Source organism: Panthera uncia, unplaced genomic scaffold (genome assembly GCF_023721935.1).
Source record: "Panthera uncia isolate 11264 unplaced genomic scaffold, Puncia_PCG_1.0 HiC_scaffold_1990, whole genome shotgun sequence".
Taxonomy (NCBI): Eukaryota; Metazoa; Chordata; class Mammalia; order Carnivora; family Felidae; genus Panthera; species Panthera uncia.
Window position 1 is genome coordinate 1 of NW_026058680.1, and position 17273 is coordinate 17273.

At 59.9% G+C, this 17273-nt stretch overlaps 1 protein-coding gene and 1 long non-coding RNA gene across 3 annotated transcripts; one reads left to right on the top strand and one right to left on the bottom strand.

Moving 5' to 3' along the window:
- The first annotated feature begins 2111 nt into the window (after positions 1-2111).
- On the top strand, positions 2112-16949 carry LOC125917551 (EH domain-containing protein 2). The gene is made up of 5 exons (XM_049623725.1): positions 2112-2560; positions 3293-3390; positions 8095-8507; positions 12810-12974; positions 15703-16949. The coding sequence occupies exons 1-5, from the start codon at positions 2157-2159 to the stop codon at positions 16252-16254; spliced, it is 1632 nt and encodes a 543-aa protein (XP_049479682.1). The 5' UTR covers positions 2112-2156; the 3' UTR covers positions 16255-16949.
- LOC125917552 (uncharacterized) lies at positions 6847-8177 on the bottom strand. Of its 2 annotated transcripts, none has more exons than XR_007456225.1 (3): positions 8089-8177; positions 7587-7784; positions 6847-7304 (listed from the first exon to the last, which is right to left on the bottom strand). It is a non-coding gene; the product is annotated as an uncharacterized LOC125917552 (long non-coding RNA). The 2 variants fall into 2 exon arrangements; XR_007456226.1 differs by lacking the exon at positions 8089-8177 and adding an exon at positions 7968-8082.
- Positions 16950-17273: the final 324 nt, after the last annotated feature.

The window sequence follows — 17273 nt, forward strand, 5'->3', positions numbered from 1 at the left end:
AGCACAGGCCGCTCCCCGGGCGCCTCGGATCCCCGCGGGACCCCCCCCCGTCCAGCCCGGTGCAGCCGCCTGCGCGCCCCATCGGTGAGTGGCCCCCGACCGCAGCTGTCGCTTCCCAGCTCCCGCCCACGGAGCCTAGGAGCCTGACCTGGCCCCGGATGATTCCCCGGCTGCCCTAAGACCCTCCGTCCTCCCCGGAGTGTGTAACGGTGGCCCCGATGTGCCCAGTGCCACCCCTCCAAGAAGCCTCCTGGGCTCCCCGACTCCCTCCAGCTCCTTCCTTCCAGTCTGTAACAGTGCCCCCTGCCCTCCTTACCCTTCCCGGTCGTGCTCAGTGTCCCCCACTCCCAACTCGCCTCCCCACCCTCTCAGCCAGAAGAGATCCCCTCCTTAGGATCTCCCTCTAGTGCCCTCACCCACTCCTCCCTCCTGCTTCTCCAACCCATGGCCTGTCCAGCCACCCCCAAATTGTCCGTCAGACGCCTCCCTGCCTGGGACACGGCCCAGGGCCCCCTCCCTCTGCCAACATCCCAGTTCCCAGCTCCTGCCTCTCTTTTACCTCTCTGGCACTCTCTCCCTTTCTCTTTTCCTGTTTATTTATTTATCTCTTTTCCTTTGCATATCCTTGTGATTTTATGGGTTTTAACATTTTTGATGGACAGTTCATTTTGATGCTCAAATCGTCCCATCTTTGGCCAGTGGGGGGCTCCTTCAGGCTGGCCCCTGTGTCCCCGTGCCACACCTTTGACACCCTGTGCCCCATCTTTGAGCACCTTCCCACTACCTGAGGCAGCTTCACTGATTCTTCCCTTGCCCCAGCCCTGGCAACAGCCATTTCTCCAAGGAGCCCTGTTTTTCGTGGTTTGGTTTTGTCTTGTTTTGCTTCGTTTTGCTTTTTAATGGCAAATGGTATCTGGAGACTCCAATCTGACCCAAAGCTGGTCCTGTGAAAAGATCGGTAAAATTATAAGCATCTACTGAGACCGATCCAGGACAAAAAAGAAAAAAAAAAAAAAAGACACAAATGACTGATATCCGGCATGAAAGAGGGGGCAGCACTACAGATCCTACAGAGAATGAAAAGATAGTAAGGGAATATAGAGAACACAGTCTGGGTGCTGGGGGTGCTTGTTGCTGCTGGGTCGGTGATTCTGTCCTCCTGAGTCCTTAGGCTTACGAGCACAGGCTCTGAGGTCAGGCTGCCTGGAGTCCCAGACCGCGCACTTTCTAAGCAAGTGATTTGGGGCAAGTTATTGCTGTCTTCGTGAGCGAGCCCGCTTGGTGAGTCAGAAATGTGGGGATAACAACAGCCCTATCTCACAATGTTGTTACGAAGGTGAAACGAGTTAGAGCAGTGTCTGCAATGCACCGATCGTAAATGTTATTATTCTTGTGATCCCCTGAGGTCTCTGTACCTGAGTGCACCCTGGCAACTCCTCAGCCTCAGTTGTCACCCCTCCTGTGTCCAGCAACCCCCTCCACGTGTCTCACAGCTCCCAGCCTTGGCACACACCATCCTCTCCGCCTGTTTTGCACCGCATCCTTGTTTTGCATGGAAGCGAGCAGCTCAGCAGTCAGCTCAGCCAGAGTTTGCCGATCCTGTGGTCAGTTCACTGCGTCCCCCCCTCTGCTGCCACTGCCCGGCATTTCCCAGGCATCACTGACTGCTCGGTGCCACGTCCTCCCCTCAATGGGGACTCTGAGTGGGTACGGGCCGGTCTCAGTCCTGTTTCTGGATCCATAGCTCCGGACCCATGGTTTCAGTGAAAATGTGTGAATTGGTAGAAGGGAGGGAAGGGAGGAAGGAAAGAATGAACAGCGGATGAAGGCATACATTTCTTCCAGGCAGCTTCCACAGCCTTCCCTTTGTCCATCCCTCGGTCCCCATCCAATCCTGCTTCCACTGGTAACCTCTTTCTCTTCCTCCTGCCTCCCCCATGAACCATCACGTCCTGCCCTGCACCATCAGTGCTCCCTGCTGCTCCCCCTCTCCCCATTTCCCACCCTCCTCCACCCACTCCACCTTCCGGCCCCCTTCCCCCTCCTCCCCCTCCACCAGGCAGCCCCCCATCAACACCCTTTCCTCTTCCCGCAGGCAACTCCCCCCGGCCCTGCACGTCTCCCTCAGCAAGCCCAGTGGGCAGTGCTCGGCCACCATGTTCAGCTGGCTGAAGCGGAGCGGGGCGCGGGGCCAGCAGCCCGAGGCCATCCGCACGGTGACCTCGTCGCTCAAGGAGCTGTACCGCACCAAACTGCTGCCCCTTGAGGAACACTATCGATTCGGGGCCTTCCACTCGCCGGCCCTGGAGGACGCCGATTTCGACGGCAAGCCCATGGTGCTGGTGGCCGGCCAGTACAGCACGGGCAAGACCAGCTTCATCCAGTACCTGCTGGAGCAGGAGGTGCCGGGCTCCCGCGTGGGGCCCGAGCCGACCACCGACTGCTTTGTGGCCGTCATGCACGGGGACACGGAGGGCACCGTGCCGGGCAACGCCCTCGTGGTTGACCCGGACAAGCCATTCCGCAAGCTCAACCCTTTTGGGAACACCTTCCTCAATAGGTAGGCGCTTTGAGACGCAGGGGGGCAACTTCCTGTCCCTGGCGCCTCCGTCCCTGCCCTGCATGCTTTGCTTTCTTTTCAGCCCCAATTCCCTTCTCTCTTCCAGACCCTCCCCCCTTCCTGCCTCTGCTCTTCCGCCCCCTCTAGGGCCCATGGAGCCAGCTTGCCTGGGTCCGACTCCTTTCTAGCTGGGCGGCTCTGGGCAAATGACTTAACCTCTCTGTACCTCTCTTAGCCTCATCTGGGACATGGGGATAACCACGGTCCCCGCTCACACACGAGTACCTGGCACAAAGTAAGTGCTCAGTGAACATCAGCTCTGATTTTTTTGTTTTTTTTTAAATTTTTTACTGTTTACTCTCGAGAGGGAGGGAGAGAGTGGGTGTGTGAACAGGGGAGGGTCAGAGAGAGGGGGAGACACAGAATCCAGAGCGGGCTCCAGGCTCTGAGCCGGCAGCACAGAGCCCGACGCGGGGCTCGAACCCACAGACCGTGAGCTCACGACCTGAGCCGAAGTCGGACGCTCAACCGACTGAGCCACCCAGGCTCCCCTGATTTTTCTTTTTTTTTTCTTAAGTGTTATTTATCCTCTGTCCTGATCTTCCTTTTCTCTTTCGAGATTCTTCCTGCTCTCTGCCTCATTCACCCTCTGTGGAGCCCTCGTCTGCCTTCTTCTGTGGCCTCTCCTCCTGCCTCTCCCCGCGTTGACCCCTGCCTCCCCCTCTGCCTCAGGTTCATGTGTGCCCAGCTGCCCAATCAGGTCCTGGAGAGCATTAGTATCATCGACACCCCGGGCATCCTGTCAGGCACCAAACAGAGAGTGAGCCGCGGTGAGTGGGGCCGGACGGCTGAGCCTGAGGGAGGAGGCGGCCCGGCCTCTGCTGGGACATGGGCCCGTGTCAGCTGGCCCCAGCCGCCGGGCAGCAGAAGGGAGCCCATGGGAGGCTGTGATTCCTCCGTGTCTCCACACGTTGAGGGCACCGGGGAGGCGTGTGCGTGAACACGGGGGGAGCAGGGTGCGGCCCGTGTCTGGGCTGGTCGGGAGGATGGAGAGGGAGAGATCGAGAGAGACAGAGGGAGATACGCCAAGTCAGAGACAAAGATCTGAGCGCCCGGCAGCCTTACCGAGAGACAGGAGGCCCAGAGAGGAGGCAGAGGCCGGGCAGGGAGGCCCTGGGCGTGCCCCCCCCGCCCCCCCCCCCCGCCCCCAGGCACGCTCCTGGCTTCTACGTCTGGGCCGAAGATGGGGCTGAGCAGGGGTTGGGAGGGGGAATCTGGGCACCGGCCAAGGCCCGGCCTGGAATTTATAAACAGCTGTGCAGGGGGAGCAGCGGGGGGGGTGAATTCCAGCGGGGGCCCCGGGGGAGCCGGCCCCCCACCCCAGCCCAGCCAGCTCAGCCTCTGCGCCCCCTCGCCAGCCCCCCCCCCCCCAGTTTCTGTCCCGCGCCCGCCTGGCCTCAGGGGCCCGGGACTGGGGCAAAGGAGGCCGCCTTGTGGGGCAGAGGGGACGGGAGGCTGGGCTGCGGGGCAGGGCGAGGGCGAGGAGGGTTACGGCGTCCCTGGCCGCTGCCCAGCGGGCGCGCGTCCCCTTGGGAAAGAGGCAGGGGGCAGCTGCAGAACCGATCAGAGGGCGGGCTGGCAGCCAGCCTGAGGGGGGAGGCAAGAGGCTGGGCTGAGGGTTCCTGGGGCGCTGCCTCCTGGGGCTGGGCCTGGGAGAGAGGGAGGGGTGCCGGGTGGGGGCTGAAGGCTGTGGGGAGGAGAGAGTAGGGGTGTCCTTCCCTGGCAGGGTGGGTAGAGGAAGAGGAGGTCTGTCTGTATGGGTGTGTGTGTGTGTGGGGGGGGTGTCTGGGAGTCTGTGCCTCTGATTGTAGCTGGATGTGACTTCGTGGGGCACATTGGCGGGAAGCGTGTATATAATATCCGGGGACACACATGTGTGTGACCGTAGCATCGTGGAGACTCTGGTGGGGGGTTCGAATCCGGGCTCTGATATTTGTAATTGTTTTTAAGTTTATTTACTTATTTTGAGAGAGAGAGAGAGAGAGAGAGAGAGCGAGCACGAGCGGGGGAGGGGCAGAGACAGCGGGAGGGAGACAGAATCCCAAGTGGCCTGGGTACTGTGAGCGCAGAGCCTGATGGCGGGGCTCGAACCCCCGAACCTTGAGATCATGACCCGAGCTGAAACCAAGAGTCTGCGCTCGAATCCCCGAACCTTGAGATCATGACCCGAGCTGAAACCAAGAGTCTGCCGCTCCGTTGACTGAGCCACCCAGGCGCCCTGGGGCTTTGCTGGTTTTAGCCCGCGCCCTCGGGGCAAGCCACTTAACCGCTCCCTGCCTCAGTCTCCCCATCTGTAAAATGGGAATGATAAGAGTATCGGCCTCCCTAGGCTGCACAGGGGGTTAAAATTAAGGGTCAGACCCTGCCAGGAACTTCGGTGTGTGCACGCAGTAGGCGCCGTGGGCGTGCTGAGCACGGTGTACCTGCGTTGAGGGCCATAGCCGGCCGGACACCCCCGGGTGCTCTCTGCCACGTCTCTTGTTCCCACGCTGACTCAGTCTCCCTCCCTCCTTCCCGCCCCGCATGAGACACACTTTCCAAATCCTAGCCTGTGTGTGTGTGTGTGTGTGTGTGTGTGTGTAGCCACTGAGGACGGAGGGAGCCCCAGACGCTGTCCCTCTGGTTACCCGGCCCTTCCTCCCCACCAAACAGTGTCGCCCCCCCCCCCGACCCGGTCCAGTCCCCAGGGGCCACAGGGGACCTGCTTCCTCCTTGGAGCGCCCAACACCAGCCCCTCGGGGGAGCACAGGGACCCGTGCGGGCTCCTGCTCTGTGCCCCCTCCCTGCATGTCCTGAGTAAATCCCGTCACGCCTCCGTGCCTCAGTTTCCTCCTCTGGAACATGGGGATCATAGGAGTGCCTGTCTCCCGAGGTTGTTTTGAAGACTCAAGGAGTCGAATCAGGGGGAGGATGAAGTGACGTCAGGGGAGTCAGCGGTGGCTCCCTTCTCCTCCAGTTAACTCCTTCCTCGTCCCCCAGGTCGCCGTTGGGTCCCCTCCTCTGAGAAGCCCTCTCTGACCACCCCCCCCCCCAGGCTGGGTCAGGTGCTCGCCGCTGGGCTCCCCCAGCCCATCCTGACCACTCTGGGCCTGTCCTCGGTGGACCATGAACCCGATGAGAACAGGACTGGCACTGCCCTGGGGTGGTTCCTAAATGACACACCCACGGCGTCCTGTGTGCGTCGCAACTAAGACTCTTCGAGCACTTGCCATGTTCCCAGGCTGTTGGTTTTTTTTTTTTTTTTTTACCCGTTTAATCGAGGTGTAGTTTACATGCCTGAAGCTACTTCTTTGAAACAGGCACTGTTTTAGGCTCTTATTTTTAATTGAAAAAAAAAATTGTAATGTTTATTTATTTTGGGGAGAGAGAGAGAGAGAGACAGAGCACAAGCAGGGGAGGGGTAGAAAAAGAGGGAGACACTGAAGGAGGCTCCAGGCTCTGAGCTGTCAGCCCAGGGCCCGACATGGGGCTCGAACCCACAGATCACGACCTGAGCTGAAGTCGGACGCTTAACCGACTGAGCCACCCAGGTGCCCCTTGATTTTTTATTTTTTATTTTTTAATTTATTTTAATTAAAACAAGGTTTTTTTTTTAATGTTTATTTATTGTTGAGACAGAGACAGAGTGTGAACAGGGGTGGGGCAGAGAGAGAGGGAGACAGAATCCGAAGCAGGCTCCAGGCTCTGAGCTGTCGGCACAGAGCCCGACGCGGGGCTCGAACCCACAAACCGCGAGATCGTGACCTGAGCTGAAGTCAGACGCTTAACCGACTGAGCCACCCAGGTGCCCCTTGATTTTCTATTTTTTAAAAGATTTATTTTTTTTATTTAGAGAGAGAGTGTGCACAAGCAGGGGAAGGGCAGAGAGAGAGAGAGAGAGAGAGAGAGAATCCGAAGCAGGCTCCACAATGTCAGCACAGAGCCCCAAGCGGGACCCGATCTCACGAACCATAAGATCATTACCTGAGCTGAATTCAAGAGTCGGACACTTAACTGACTGAACCACCCAGGTGCCCCCCCCCCCCCCCCCTTTTTTGAAAGAGAGAGAGAGAGAGAGAGAGAGTGAGGGAGGGGCAGAGGGATAGGGAGAGAGAGAGAGATCAGCACGGGAGCCCACACTGGAACTTGATCCCATGACCCTGGGCTCATGACCTGAGCCCAGATCAAGAATCAGATGCTAGGGGCGCCTGGGTGGCTCAGTCGGTTGAGTGGCCGACTGATCAGGTCATGATCTCGCGGTCCGTGAGTTCGAGCCCCGCGTCGGGCTCTGTGCTGACAGCTCGGAGCCTGGAGCCCGTTTCAGATTCTGTGTCTCCCTCTCTCTCTGCCCCTCCCCTGTTCATGCTCTGTCTCTCCCTGTCTCAAAAATAAATAAACGTTAAAAAAAATTAAAAAAAAAAAAGAATCAGATGCGCAACGGACTGAGCCACCCAGGCGCCCCTTCGGCTCTTTATGTATATTGGCTCGTTTCTATTCCCTTGTCCTCACCACAGCCCGACAGGTGATGTTCCCTCACGACTTCCATTTCACAGAAGAGGGAACACAAGTTCAGAGAGGCTTCCTACTCGCTTAAAGTCACACAGCTGGGGGTGGGGTGGGGGGCAGGGTCGGGATTCAAACCCAGGTCTTCCTGGCTGCCACATCAGGGGGTTGCCAACACTCCTCTCTGCTCTCCTGAGCATCGCTGTTTGAGTGAACAAGCGAGCAGCAGAATGAACAGTGGGAACGAATGAGTGAATGAGGAAGGAAGGAAGGAAGGAAGGAAGGAAAGAAGGGAGCGGAGGAAGGAAGGAAGGAATACAGGAACCAGCTGTCGAGCCAGATACTGCACGAAAGGCAAGGACTTGTCTCTGTGTTCTCTGTGGCATCCCTGGTGCCCAGGATAGAGCCTGGCACACAGAAGAGCTGTAAATACTGTTTACGTTACAGAGATGTAAATACTGTTAAATAAACTCAAAATATTTACCATCTGTTCTGGCAAAAGCATAGCCAGAGCCAACGTGAACTCTTTGGGGGCTGGATTGTGGGGAGATCCAGAAGTCCTAGGACGGGGCTGGGGTGATGGTGGCACTTGGGAGACTCGCGGAGGCGGGGGGTCATAGACGCACGGAGAGTCTGTTAAGAAACACTTCAGTATTTTGACAACCTGTACGTCTGGATCGGCCTGAGGAATGAATGAAAAGGGGGTAGGTGATCAGTCCTCTGTAGCCAGATGGCCCGAGGGGCCGGGGGCTGGGGCCAGAGTGATGGAGAAATTCCGGGGGCTGGGGGGGGGGGGGCCAGAGGAGCGGGATGCACTTGGGGGCCTGGGCGGTTTCTCAGAGAAGGGTTTTTGAAAGTCAACAACCTGAACGTCCGTACAGTCCGCTATCAGTCCAAAGGCGCGGATGCTTCAGAAAGGCTGGAGGGCAGGGGAGGCGGGGGGAGGGGGGCTGACCTCTGCCCTTCGCGCCGATTGTGCTCCGTACCCCCAGGCTACGACTTCCCGGCGGTGCTGCGCTGGTTCGCGGAGCGCGTGGACCTCATCATCCTGCTCTTCGACGCGCACAAGCTGGAGATCTCGGACGAGTTCTCGGAGGCCATCGGCGCCCTCCGGGGCCACGAGGACAAGATCCGCGTGGTGCTCAACAAGGCGGACATGGTGGAGACACAGCAGCTGATGCGCGTCTACGGGGCGCTCATGTGGGCGCTGGGCAAGGTGGTGGGCACGCCCGAGGTGCTGCGCGTCTACATCGGCTCCTTCTGGTCCCAGCCCCTCCTGGTGCCCGACAACCGGCGCCTCTTCGAGTTGGAGGAGCAGGATCTGTTCCGGGACATCCAGGGCCTGCCGCGCCACGCCGCCCTGCGCAAGCTCAACGACCTGGTGAAGAGGGCCCGGCTGGTGCGGGTGAGCCGCGCTGCGGGGGGACTGGGGGGGGGGGGAAGCGGTGGCCGGAGGCGGGGACGGCCCTGGTCCCGCCTCCCCGTCCGGGCCGCTTGGCTTCTCGGCTCTCCGATTGGTTAGTTCTCTGGTCTAACAGATTCCTCCAGGCTGGGTCATTGTGGCACAAGGTGGCGTGCCCCCCCCCCCCCAGTGGTCCACAGCCTCTCCACCCACCTCCACGCTGCTTTTCCTCTCCGCCCTCCTCTTGCGCTCCCTTCCCCGTCATTCGTGGCACTTCACGCGGTCCTCCTGGCTCAGACCTCAGGGCCTTTGCACCTACCGGTCTGGCTTCCTGGAAAGCCCCCCCCCCCCCCCCCCACTCCTCGCCCCTCTCCTACCTGGCTGTCCGCTTGGCGCACTCCTCACCTCCAACCAGACTGTGCTTAACCTGCTCAGGAAAGCTGCCTTGCCCGCCCTCCGTTTGTAGAACTCTCCCGCGCCCGTCTTGCTTGAAGCCTCGCTGTAGTTTTCTTCACGGCGGTCATGACTGCCTTGCGTTCTGCGTGCTTTGGAGTTTCTGGGTTCACTGGCTGCCTCCGCCTGCATTTAAGCCCCACAGAATCAGAGGTGTCTGAATTTGTTCACCGCCGTGTCCCCGGCGCCTGGAACAGAGTTGGTGCTCAGTCAATACTTACTGAACAGAGGGCATTTGAACAGACACTCTTCTTCAACCACACCCCCCCTGTGCCTGGCCCTGTGTTGGGCGGTACTGAGGATCCAAAGCAGTTCAGGGGAGGAGACAGCCCCAGCCGCAGACAGTGATGACGCAGCCGTCCTGGGGAGCTGGGGGGAAGGGGGGGGGGGCAGGGGCAGGGGGCTTCTTGGAGGAGAGGGCGTCTGAGCTGCAAACCGGAGGGTGAGGAGGGGAATTCTAGATAGTGGGACCAGCGAGTGCCTGGACGGGAGATCAGCACATGGCCAGTTCAAGAGAGAGGGAAGATGGCAGTGTTGCACCCGGTGTAGACAGCGCAAGGAACTGAATCCGAGGCTCGGGAGGTGGGTGGGAGTCAGCCCACCCAGGGCTGTGGCCTAGAAGCTGCGCGGCGTCCTGGCGAGTGTGGGGGGGGTGCTGGGGAGCCATGGAAGGGTTCGGAGCACAGGAGGGACGGAGTCCTACTCGGGCTGCCTTCTAGCGGGTGGATTCAAGGGCCGTGAGACTGGGGCCAGAGACCAGGAAGGAGCCTGGGGACCGAGGAACGGGGAGGAGGCTGGATCAGAACAGGGCCTTGGGGAGGGGAAGGAGAGCACTGGTTTGAGAGCGATCTGGGAGGCCAAATGGAACATTCTTAGGGGAGGCTGCCAGGGAGGAGGTGGGGCAGGAAGCTGGGCGGGCAGGGAGGCCTGGGAGGTTCAGGAGCAGCAGAGCGGGGGTGAGTCAGGGCCCCCCCACCCCCACCCCCACCCCAGGAATCCTCCTTGGGAGGGCGTGGCCCAGCGGGTGCCTCCAAGCCTCCGGGACCCACCTTTCCCTCCTCCCCCATCCGGGCCCTGGACTGTCTCTGGGTCCCTGTCCCTGCCTCCTCTCTCTGTCCGTCTCTCCCCCCCCGCCCTCTTTCTAGCTCTCCCTCTCCGTCCTCCTCCGCCTCTCTCTCTGTCCCCGCCCTGCTTCGCCCTCCTGCCCCACGGACCCCTGTCCCCGGGGCCCCTCGGGGAAGCGGACGGGACAGCGGCGGGGAGCCGGGGCCCAGGACCGTGGGACAGAGGGGCGGGGTCGGGCCGGACACCTGGTGCCCCCGCCAGGCGGGGCGGGGGGGGGGGGGGGGCTCCGGAAACCCGGACAAACCCCGGAGCCCGGGACCCGCGCCCCGGCCCCGCCCGCCCCCCCCCCTTATCTCTTCCTGGCACCTTCCCCCGCTTCCTCTCTGGAAAAGCCATCAGCGCCCTCCCGCCGTGCCTCTTCTGGGTCCCCGAGGAGCCGCCCTCGGCCCCGCCCCCTCGCCCCATTGGCCCGCCCTCGCAGGCCCCGCCCACCCGCTTGACCACACCCCCGCCCTGATTGGCCCCCTCGGACCCACGGCCCTCTCCTCCGCTTTCCTCCCGCGGAGCCGTCTGTGGCTCCCCAGTGCCGCTCACGCAGGGTCCCCCAGTGACCAAGCCCCGCCAGCCCCGCCTCTACGCCGCGTCCCCCACTCCTTCCCCGTGTCCGATGCCGCCAGACTGGGTCCGGCCATCAGACGGCAGCCCACACCGTTTACCTCTCCACGCGCTTCCCCCCCGAACAGCACGGGGCCTTTCTGGACTCCGGGTAACTACCCCTCGGTGCCTCGGTTTCCCCGTCTGTATCGTATAGAGTCACCTGGCTCTGCCCTTTGGTGGAAGCGATCGCTGCTCGAAGGGGCGATTTCCCTGTTCTGATACGGGGAGGCCGAGATCTTGGGAGGGTCTGATTCTAAAGAGCCCAAGGGGCCCTGAGCCTTCTTCCCAAGCTTCTCTGCGGCGACTCAGTGACGTTCGTTCGACAGCCAGCCACCGAGCACCTACAACGTGCTTCCGCACTTTTCCAGGCCCCCCGGGGTTACAGCACCAGATGGGGTTACATCTGGATCAACCAGATGATGCTTGTTTTGTTTTCTTGTAAGAATCACGTCTCGGTGGGGAAGTGGATCTTAAACAAATGAGCCGATAGTAGCTTATGCGATAAGGACCGCGGAGGAAAATGAAGCAGAGGAAAGGAGATTGGTGAGGGACTGGTTTTAGGGAGGTCAGGGAGGGCCTCCCTGAGGAGGTGCTACTGAGCAGAGACCCGAATGAAGGAGGGAAAGAGTGGAGGTGTGGGGGAGGCCCTACCGGGCAGAGGCACCAGTAAGTGCAAAGGCCCTGGGGCAGGAACGGGCTTGAACAAGGAGCCCGGGGTGGCTGGAGGAGGCAGAGTGGTGGAGGTCATGAGGATTCAGAGCCAGCCAGGGGCCGCCAAAATTGTTAGCATTCTAAACCTATGATTCATGAAGAGAACTTGAAAACCAGTGTTTTGTGTTGAACGGTTGAGACCATCTCATGGCAGAGCATTTAAGCTCAGTTGAACGTGTCCCCTCCCGTCCCTGATCCCACCCATCAGCTCCCAGGGCATCTTCCCTGGAGGCAGCCCCCCGTGAGGAGTCACTTGTGTCTTTTTTCCAGATGTCTTCTATTTTTATTTAAGCATTTGCAGTTAATTACTGAGCTTCCTGTTAAAAACTGGGAATGTTCATTCATCTGCCCTCCTTGTTTGTTTTTTGATAACTTACGAGATTGGAGATCAGAAGGTTCCCAAGTTCATTGCTTTCCTCCACAAGTATTTCTTGAGTGCTTTCTGTGCACGTTGTTGTGCCCGTGCTGGGGACAGAGGGAATAGATAAGGTCCCAGCCCTCCTGGAACTCACATTCTGATGGTAGGAGACAGAGTAAGCAAACCACCAGATAAGCAAAATAACGATAAGGTGCAATAAACATTGCGGGGGGGGGGGGGGAGGGGGGAGTGAAGTTAGAAAAGAATTGGATGGTGGTAGTTGGGGCACCTGCTACTCATAAGATGGCCTCTGGGAGGAGGGTGGCATCGAAAGGAAGTTGAGGGACCCAGCTTGGGGAGATCGGGGCAGAGTTGCAGGCAGAGCGCGGCATGTGCAAAGGCCCTGTGGTCAGGGAAAGATTGGCATGCTGGTACAAGGAAGGCCGGTGAGGAAACTGACACAGTGAGTTGGTCAGGGGCGGGGAGAGGATGTCGGATGAAACACCAGCGGCCAAAATCATGGAGAGCAGTGGTTCTCAAAGCTTTCCGTCACAGGAGCTCATGACACTCTTAAAAATGACTGAGGGCCCCAAAGAGTTTGTAGGCACAGGGGCTGCGTGGAGAAGGGACTGTAGGGGCAGGAGAAGCCGGAAGGCCAGGGGGATGCCTGCTGTGTCTCCGCGGGGGAGAGATGCCGACAGGTGCCATGGGGGCGGTGGCACCCGAGGTGGAGAGACGTAGTGAAAGCAGAGGGGACGGACGCAGGAGGCAAGAGCTCGTGAACCGGAAGCTCTGGGGACGCCTGGGTGGCCCCGTCACTTGAGCGTCCGACTCGCGATTTCGGTTCAGGTCGTGATCTCACGGTGCGTGAGTTCGAGCCCCGCATCGGGCTCTGCGCTGGCAGCGTGGAGCCTGCTTGGGATTCTCTCTCTCTCTCTCTCTCTCTCTCTCTCTCTGCCCCTCCCAGCTCTCCCTCTCTCTAAATAATGTTAAAAAAAATAAAGAAAGAAGCTGTAGGTCGGGGGCCCGGCGGGGCTCAGGCAGGCACTCGTTTCCCGCAGGTACACGCGTACATCATCAGCTACTTGAAGAAGGAGATGCCCTCCGTGTTTGGCAAGGAGAACAAGAAGAAGCAGTTAATCCTCAAGTTGCCCGTCATCTTTGCGAAGATTCAGCTGGAGCATCACATATCGCCCGGCGACTTTCCCGACTGCCAGAAAATGCAGGTGGGAGGTCGCCCAGGAGGGGGGCAGAAGGGGGCAGCTTTTGGCTTCGGAGGTGGGGGCCTCGAAAACCGGAGGGATGGAGGGCGTGCTTCCGTAAGAGCGTGGTTTTGTGCGTTAGGACGAGAGAAGAGAAATCCCCAAATAACCGGTGTAGTTAGGGTGGAAGTTGGCTTCTCTCCGTAAAGTCCTAGAAGGTGGCCCAGGGCTGGTTTGGTGCTTTACAGAGCCGGGGACCCTGTCCCCTTCTTAGTTGTCCTCCATGTCTGGCTTCCGGTTCCAAGAACCCCACCTGGTACAGAATGGCTGTCGAAACTCCAGCCATTTCATCTGCATTCCAGTCAGCAAGAAGAGGTGAGGGAGAAGGGAGGGAAAGATAATGATACAGTCTCTCTCTCTCTCTTTTCTTTTTAAGATTTTATTTTTAAGTAGCCTCTGCACCCAGTGTGGGGCTTGACCGCAACCCCAAGAGCGATCAAGAGTCACATGCTGTATCGAGGGAGCCAGCCAGGCACCCCTACACTCTCTTTAAGGATTTTTTTCTAGAACAGTGCCATCCAATAGCACCTTCTACCATGTTGGAAATGTTCTACGTTGTGCCGTCCAATATGGTCGCTGCTGGCCCCATTGAAACTGAAAGTTTAGGTTTTCTTTAATTTTAACTAATTTAATATTCTTTAATGTTTATTTTGAGAGAGAGAGAGAGCGAGAGCGTAAAGAGGGAGGGAGACACAGAATGTAAAGCAAGTGCCGGGCTGTCGGCACAGAGCCCAACGCGGGGCTCGAACTCACGCATCGCGAGGTCATGACCTGAGTCGAAGTCGGGCGCTTCACCGACTGAGCCACCCAGGCGCCCCTAAATTTATTTCTTTGTTTTTTATTTATTTTGAGAGAGAGAGAGGGAGAGAGAATCCTAAGCAGGCTCTACGCTGAGCCACCCATGCACCCCGCCCCCCACCCCGGGGCCCCTTAACCAGTTTAAATTTAAATAAGCAGAGGTAACTACCGTCTTTTGGAAAAGGCGATTCTAGGGTTGTGGATGCAACGCGTGCTGGTATCCAATTGGCCAGAACTTAGTCATATGACCACAGCTGGCTGCAAGCTGGGAAATGTAGTCTTTCCTCTAGGGGGCCTGCTGCCCAAGGGACGCCAGTACTGAGGAAGAAGGGGCAAATGAATACTGGGGCTCCCCGGGCATGTCCAGGCCTAGGATTAACCAGCGTTGGGGAGATCCCTGGGTCCGGGTGCCGTGCCCTGGGGTGGATGATGAACTGCTGATGAACCTGGGGACAGAGGTCCGGGCTCAGGCCTGGAGGTGGGGACTAGCTCACCCCGCCCCCTTCCCCTGGCCCGGCCGGAGCCTCTGTCTGGAGACTGCAAGAGGCTGATACTCCCAGCCCGGGCCCTTTGGGTCGGAGATGTTTGCTCACCCAAGCCCCTGAGGGATCGCGGTGCAGGGCATTTCGTTCTGGCCGCTTGCAACCTCCGAGAGTCTGGGCAAGTCCCCTTTTCTGAGCCTCGGTTTCTTCCACTGGAAAATGGGCACGGTGACAGCACTTACCTATTGCTGGGGCTGCTGAACCGGCCGGTGCTTGTAGCCCCCTGGGTACAGCGTGTGGTGGGGAGTTTGGGCTACGTCGAGGTCTCGACCGACCTCAGCGCTGCTGACATTGGGGGCCAGAGCGTTCGTGGTCGGGGGTGTCCCGTGCATCCTCCGGGCCCCTGCTTACTGCACGCCAGTAGCAACCCCCCCTCCCCCCCGCCGCCGCCCCCAGCTGTAACGATCAAAAACGTCTCTGGATCTTGCCAACTGTCCGCGGGGCAAGGGCAACGTCACCCCTGGCTGAGAACCAGAACCGCTGGGCTAGATGCACAGCAGCTGTTAGTTATGTTAGCGTGTCTTGAACACCTTATCCAGATGAATCGATTCCCCAAATGAGGGGAGTGCTAATGTTAGGGTTCCGTTTTTACAAGTCTGGAAACCGAGGCCCGGAGGGGTGGAGGCACTCGCCCGAGGACACGCAGCTCCTAAGGGGCAGAGCCGGGCTGGAACCTGGGCCTCCTGGCCCTGGGGCCCGGGCCCCTACCCCTCTATGTCCAGATCAGCGGGCCTGTCCACCTTGGCTCCGGAAATGATGGTGGTGCCATGAAATGGGCAGGTGACTTCGAGCTACCACGTGGGAAGGAGCAGGACCGCAAATCCACCCCCACGGCTGCTGTCGCACACGCCGACTTCTTGGGGGAGGAGGGGGTCCCAGGACCTCCCAGCGATCTGGCCACCTCGGACCTAACCTCCGAACTTGGCAGCGAGTTTCTGAGAAGCGGGTTAACAGAGCCAAGCGAGCAGTGAAAACTGAATTTTCTTAGCTTGCAGAACACGGTGGGGGTGCTGGGTGGCTGGAGGTAGGGGTGCCACGGACGGTGGGCACAGACCCAGGGGTGTGCTGAGTGGTCGGAGGGGCCCCCGGCCCCCCTACCGTCCAGTGATTCTGGGGGTACACCTGACACGGGGAGGGGGGGGGGGCCTCCGGGCCCCCGCTGCGCAAGTGTCTTCCGAGGGGTGGGTGCCCTAGTGGAACCCGTGGCACAGGTATCTGAATTCTTATGCAGCATCCACTTGAGCTGCCCAAGCGTCCTGGTGACAGGTGGGGCTGGGGACCCGGGAGGATGATGTCCCCTGACTTCCCAGTATCGCGCCCCCCCCCCCCCATCTCTCCCCTTCCCCCGACAGGAGCTGCTGATGGCTCACGACTTCACCAAATTCCACTCGTTGAAGCCGAAGCTGCTGGAGGCGCTTGACGAGATGCTGACCCACGACATCGCTAAGCTCATGCCCCTGCTGCGGCAGGAGGAGCTGGAGAACACCGAGGTGGGCGTGCAGGGCGGCGCTTTCGAGGGCACCCACATGGGCCCGTTCGTGGAGCGGGGGCCCGATGAGGCCCTGGAGGACGGCGAGGAGGGCTCGGACGACGAGGCCGAGTGGGTGGTGACCAAGGACAAGTCCAAGTACGACGAGATCTTCTACAACCTGGTGCCGGCCGATGGCAAGCTGAGCGGCACCAAGGCCAAGACCTGGATGGTGGGCACCAAGCTCCCCAACTCGGTGCTGGGGCGCATCTGGAAGCTGAGCGACGTCGACCGGGACGGCATGCTGGATGACGAGGAGTTCGCCCTGGCCAGCCACCTCATCGAGGCCAAGCTGGAGGGCCACGGGCTGCCCGCCAACCTGCCCCGTCGCCTGGTGCCGCCCTCCAAGCGACGTCACAAGGGCTCTGCAGAGTGAGCCGGCCACTGCCTGCAGGCCCTCCCTCCCACTCGCCCTGCTGTGGCTCCCCAGCTCCAGCTGGCTGCACGCACGCCCCCGCCCCAGCCTGCCACACGCGCTGCCTGCCCGCCCTCCCAGCCGTAAGGATGGGGGTCTGTCCACCCGCCACCGCCGGACCGTGGGGACCAGGGGAGGGGCAAGGCTTCCCTGCCCGGCCTTTGCACCGCTACCCTCGCCTATACTTAGGCACATCACACCGACCTTAACACACGCACACAGACACACAGAGGCATCGATTCGATCGTGGGCCATTCAAGTATTTATTGAGCACCTACTATGTTTGAAGGCACAGAGCTTCCTCCAGGCCCTGGGGGTTACAGCAGAGAGCAGAACACATGATCTGCCCTCGGCGGGGGGGGCTGACGTTCTCAGGACAGAGCACCTGCACTGCGACACAGACACACACACGAGGCCCTAACCAGTCTGATCCCCGATTCTGGGCAGGAATCCTCGCCTCTCTCCATAGTTCCGTGGCCATTTGTTCCAAATAACCAAGGGAAAGTCCCCCCCCGGCCCCACTTCTTGACATCCAGACAAGGACAGCCCCCCGCCCCCCACTCTATGATGTTCTCAGGCCTTGGGACCACGGGGAGCGCGGAGCGGGAGACCCAACCTCCTTCCTCAGATGGACCCCTCTTCAGCCCCTACCCCCCGGTTCTAGCCACACCCCTTGCTTTAATAAGAATTCTTAGGCCACCGAAGAGCCCCTTGGATCCTGGCTTCACCCGTACCGTGCCCCCTTCGAGGTCTTTTTGTCCTCGGCCCACCTGCCCTGGTTTGAAAACTCAGCCGCCCACCCCCTCCCCCAAGCTCCCCGCGGCTGGTGGCCTGAATTTTAGGGTGACGGGGGGGTGGGGGGGGGGCTGCCCTCTCTGCCATCAGCCCGTATTTAAGTAGAGCCCCTACCAGATATAAAGGCCCCGGGGCTTTATTTTAGTCCCCGTTTCAAAGGGGGTGCGTGGGGGAGGGGGAGGGGC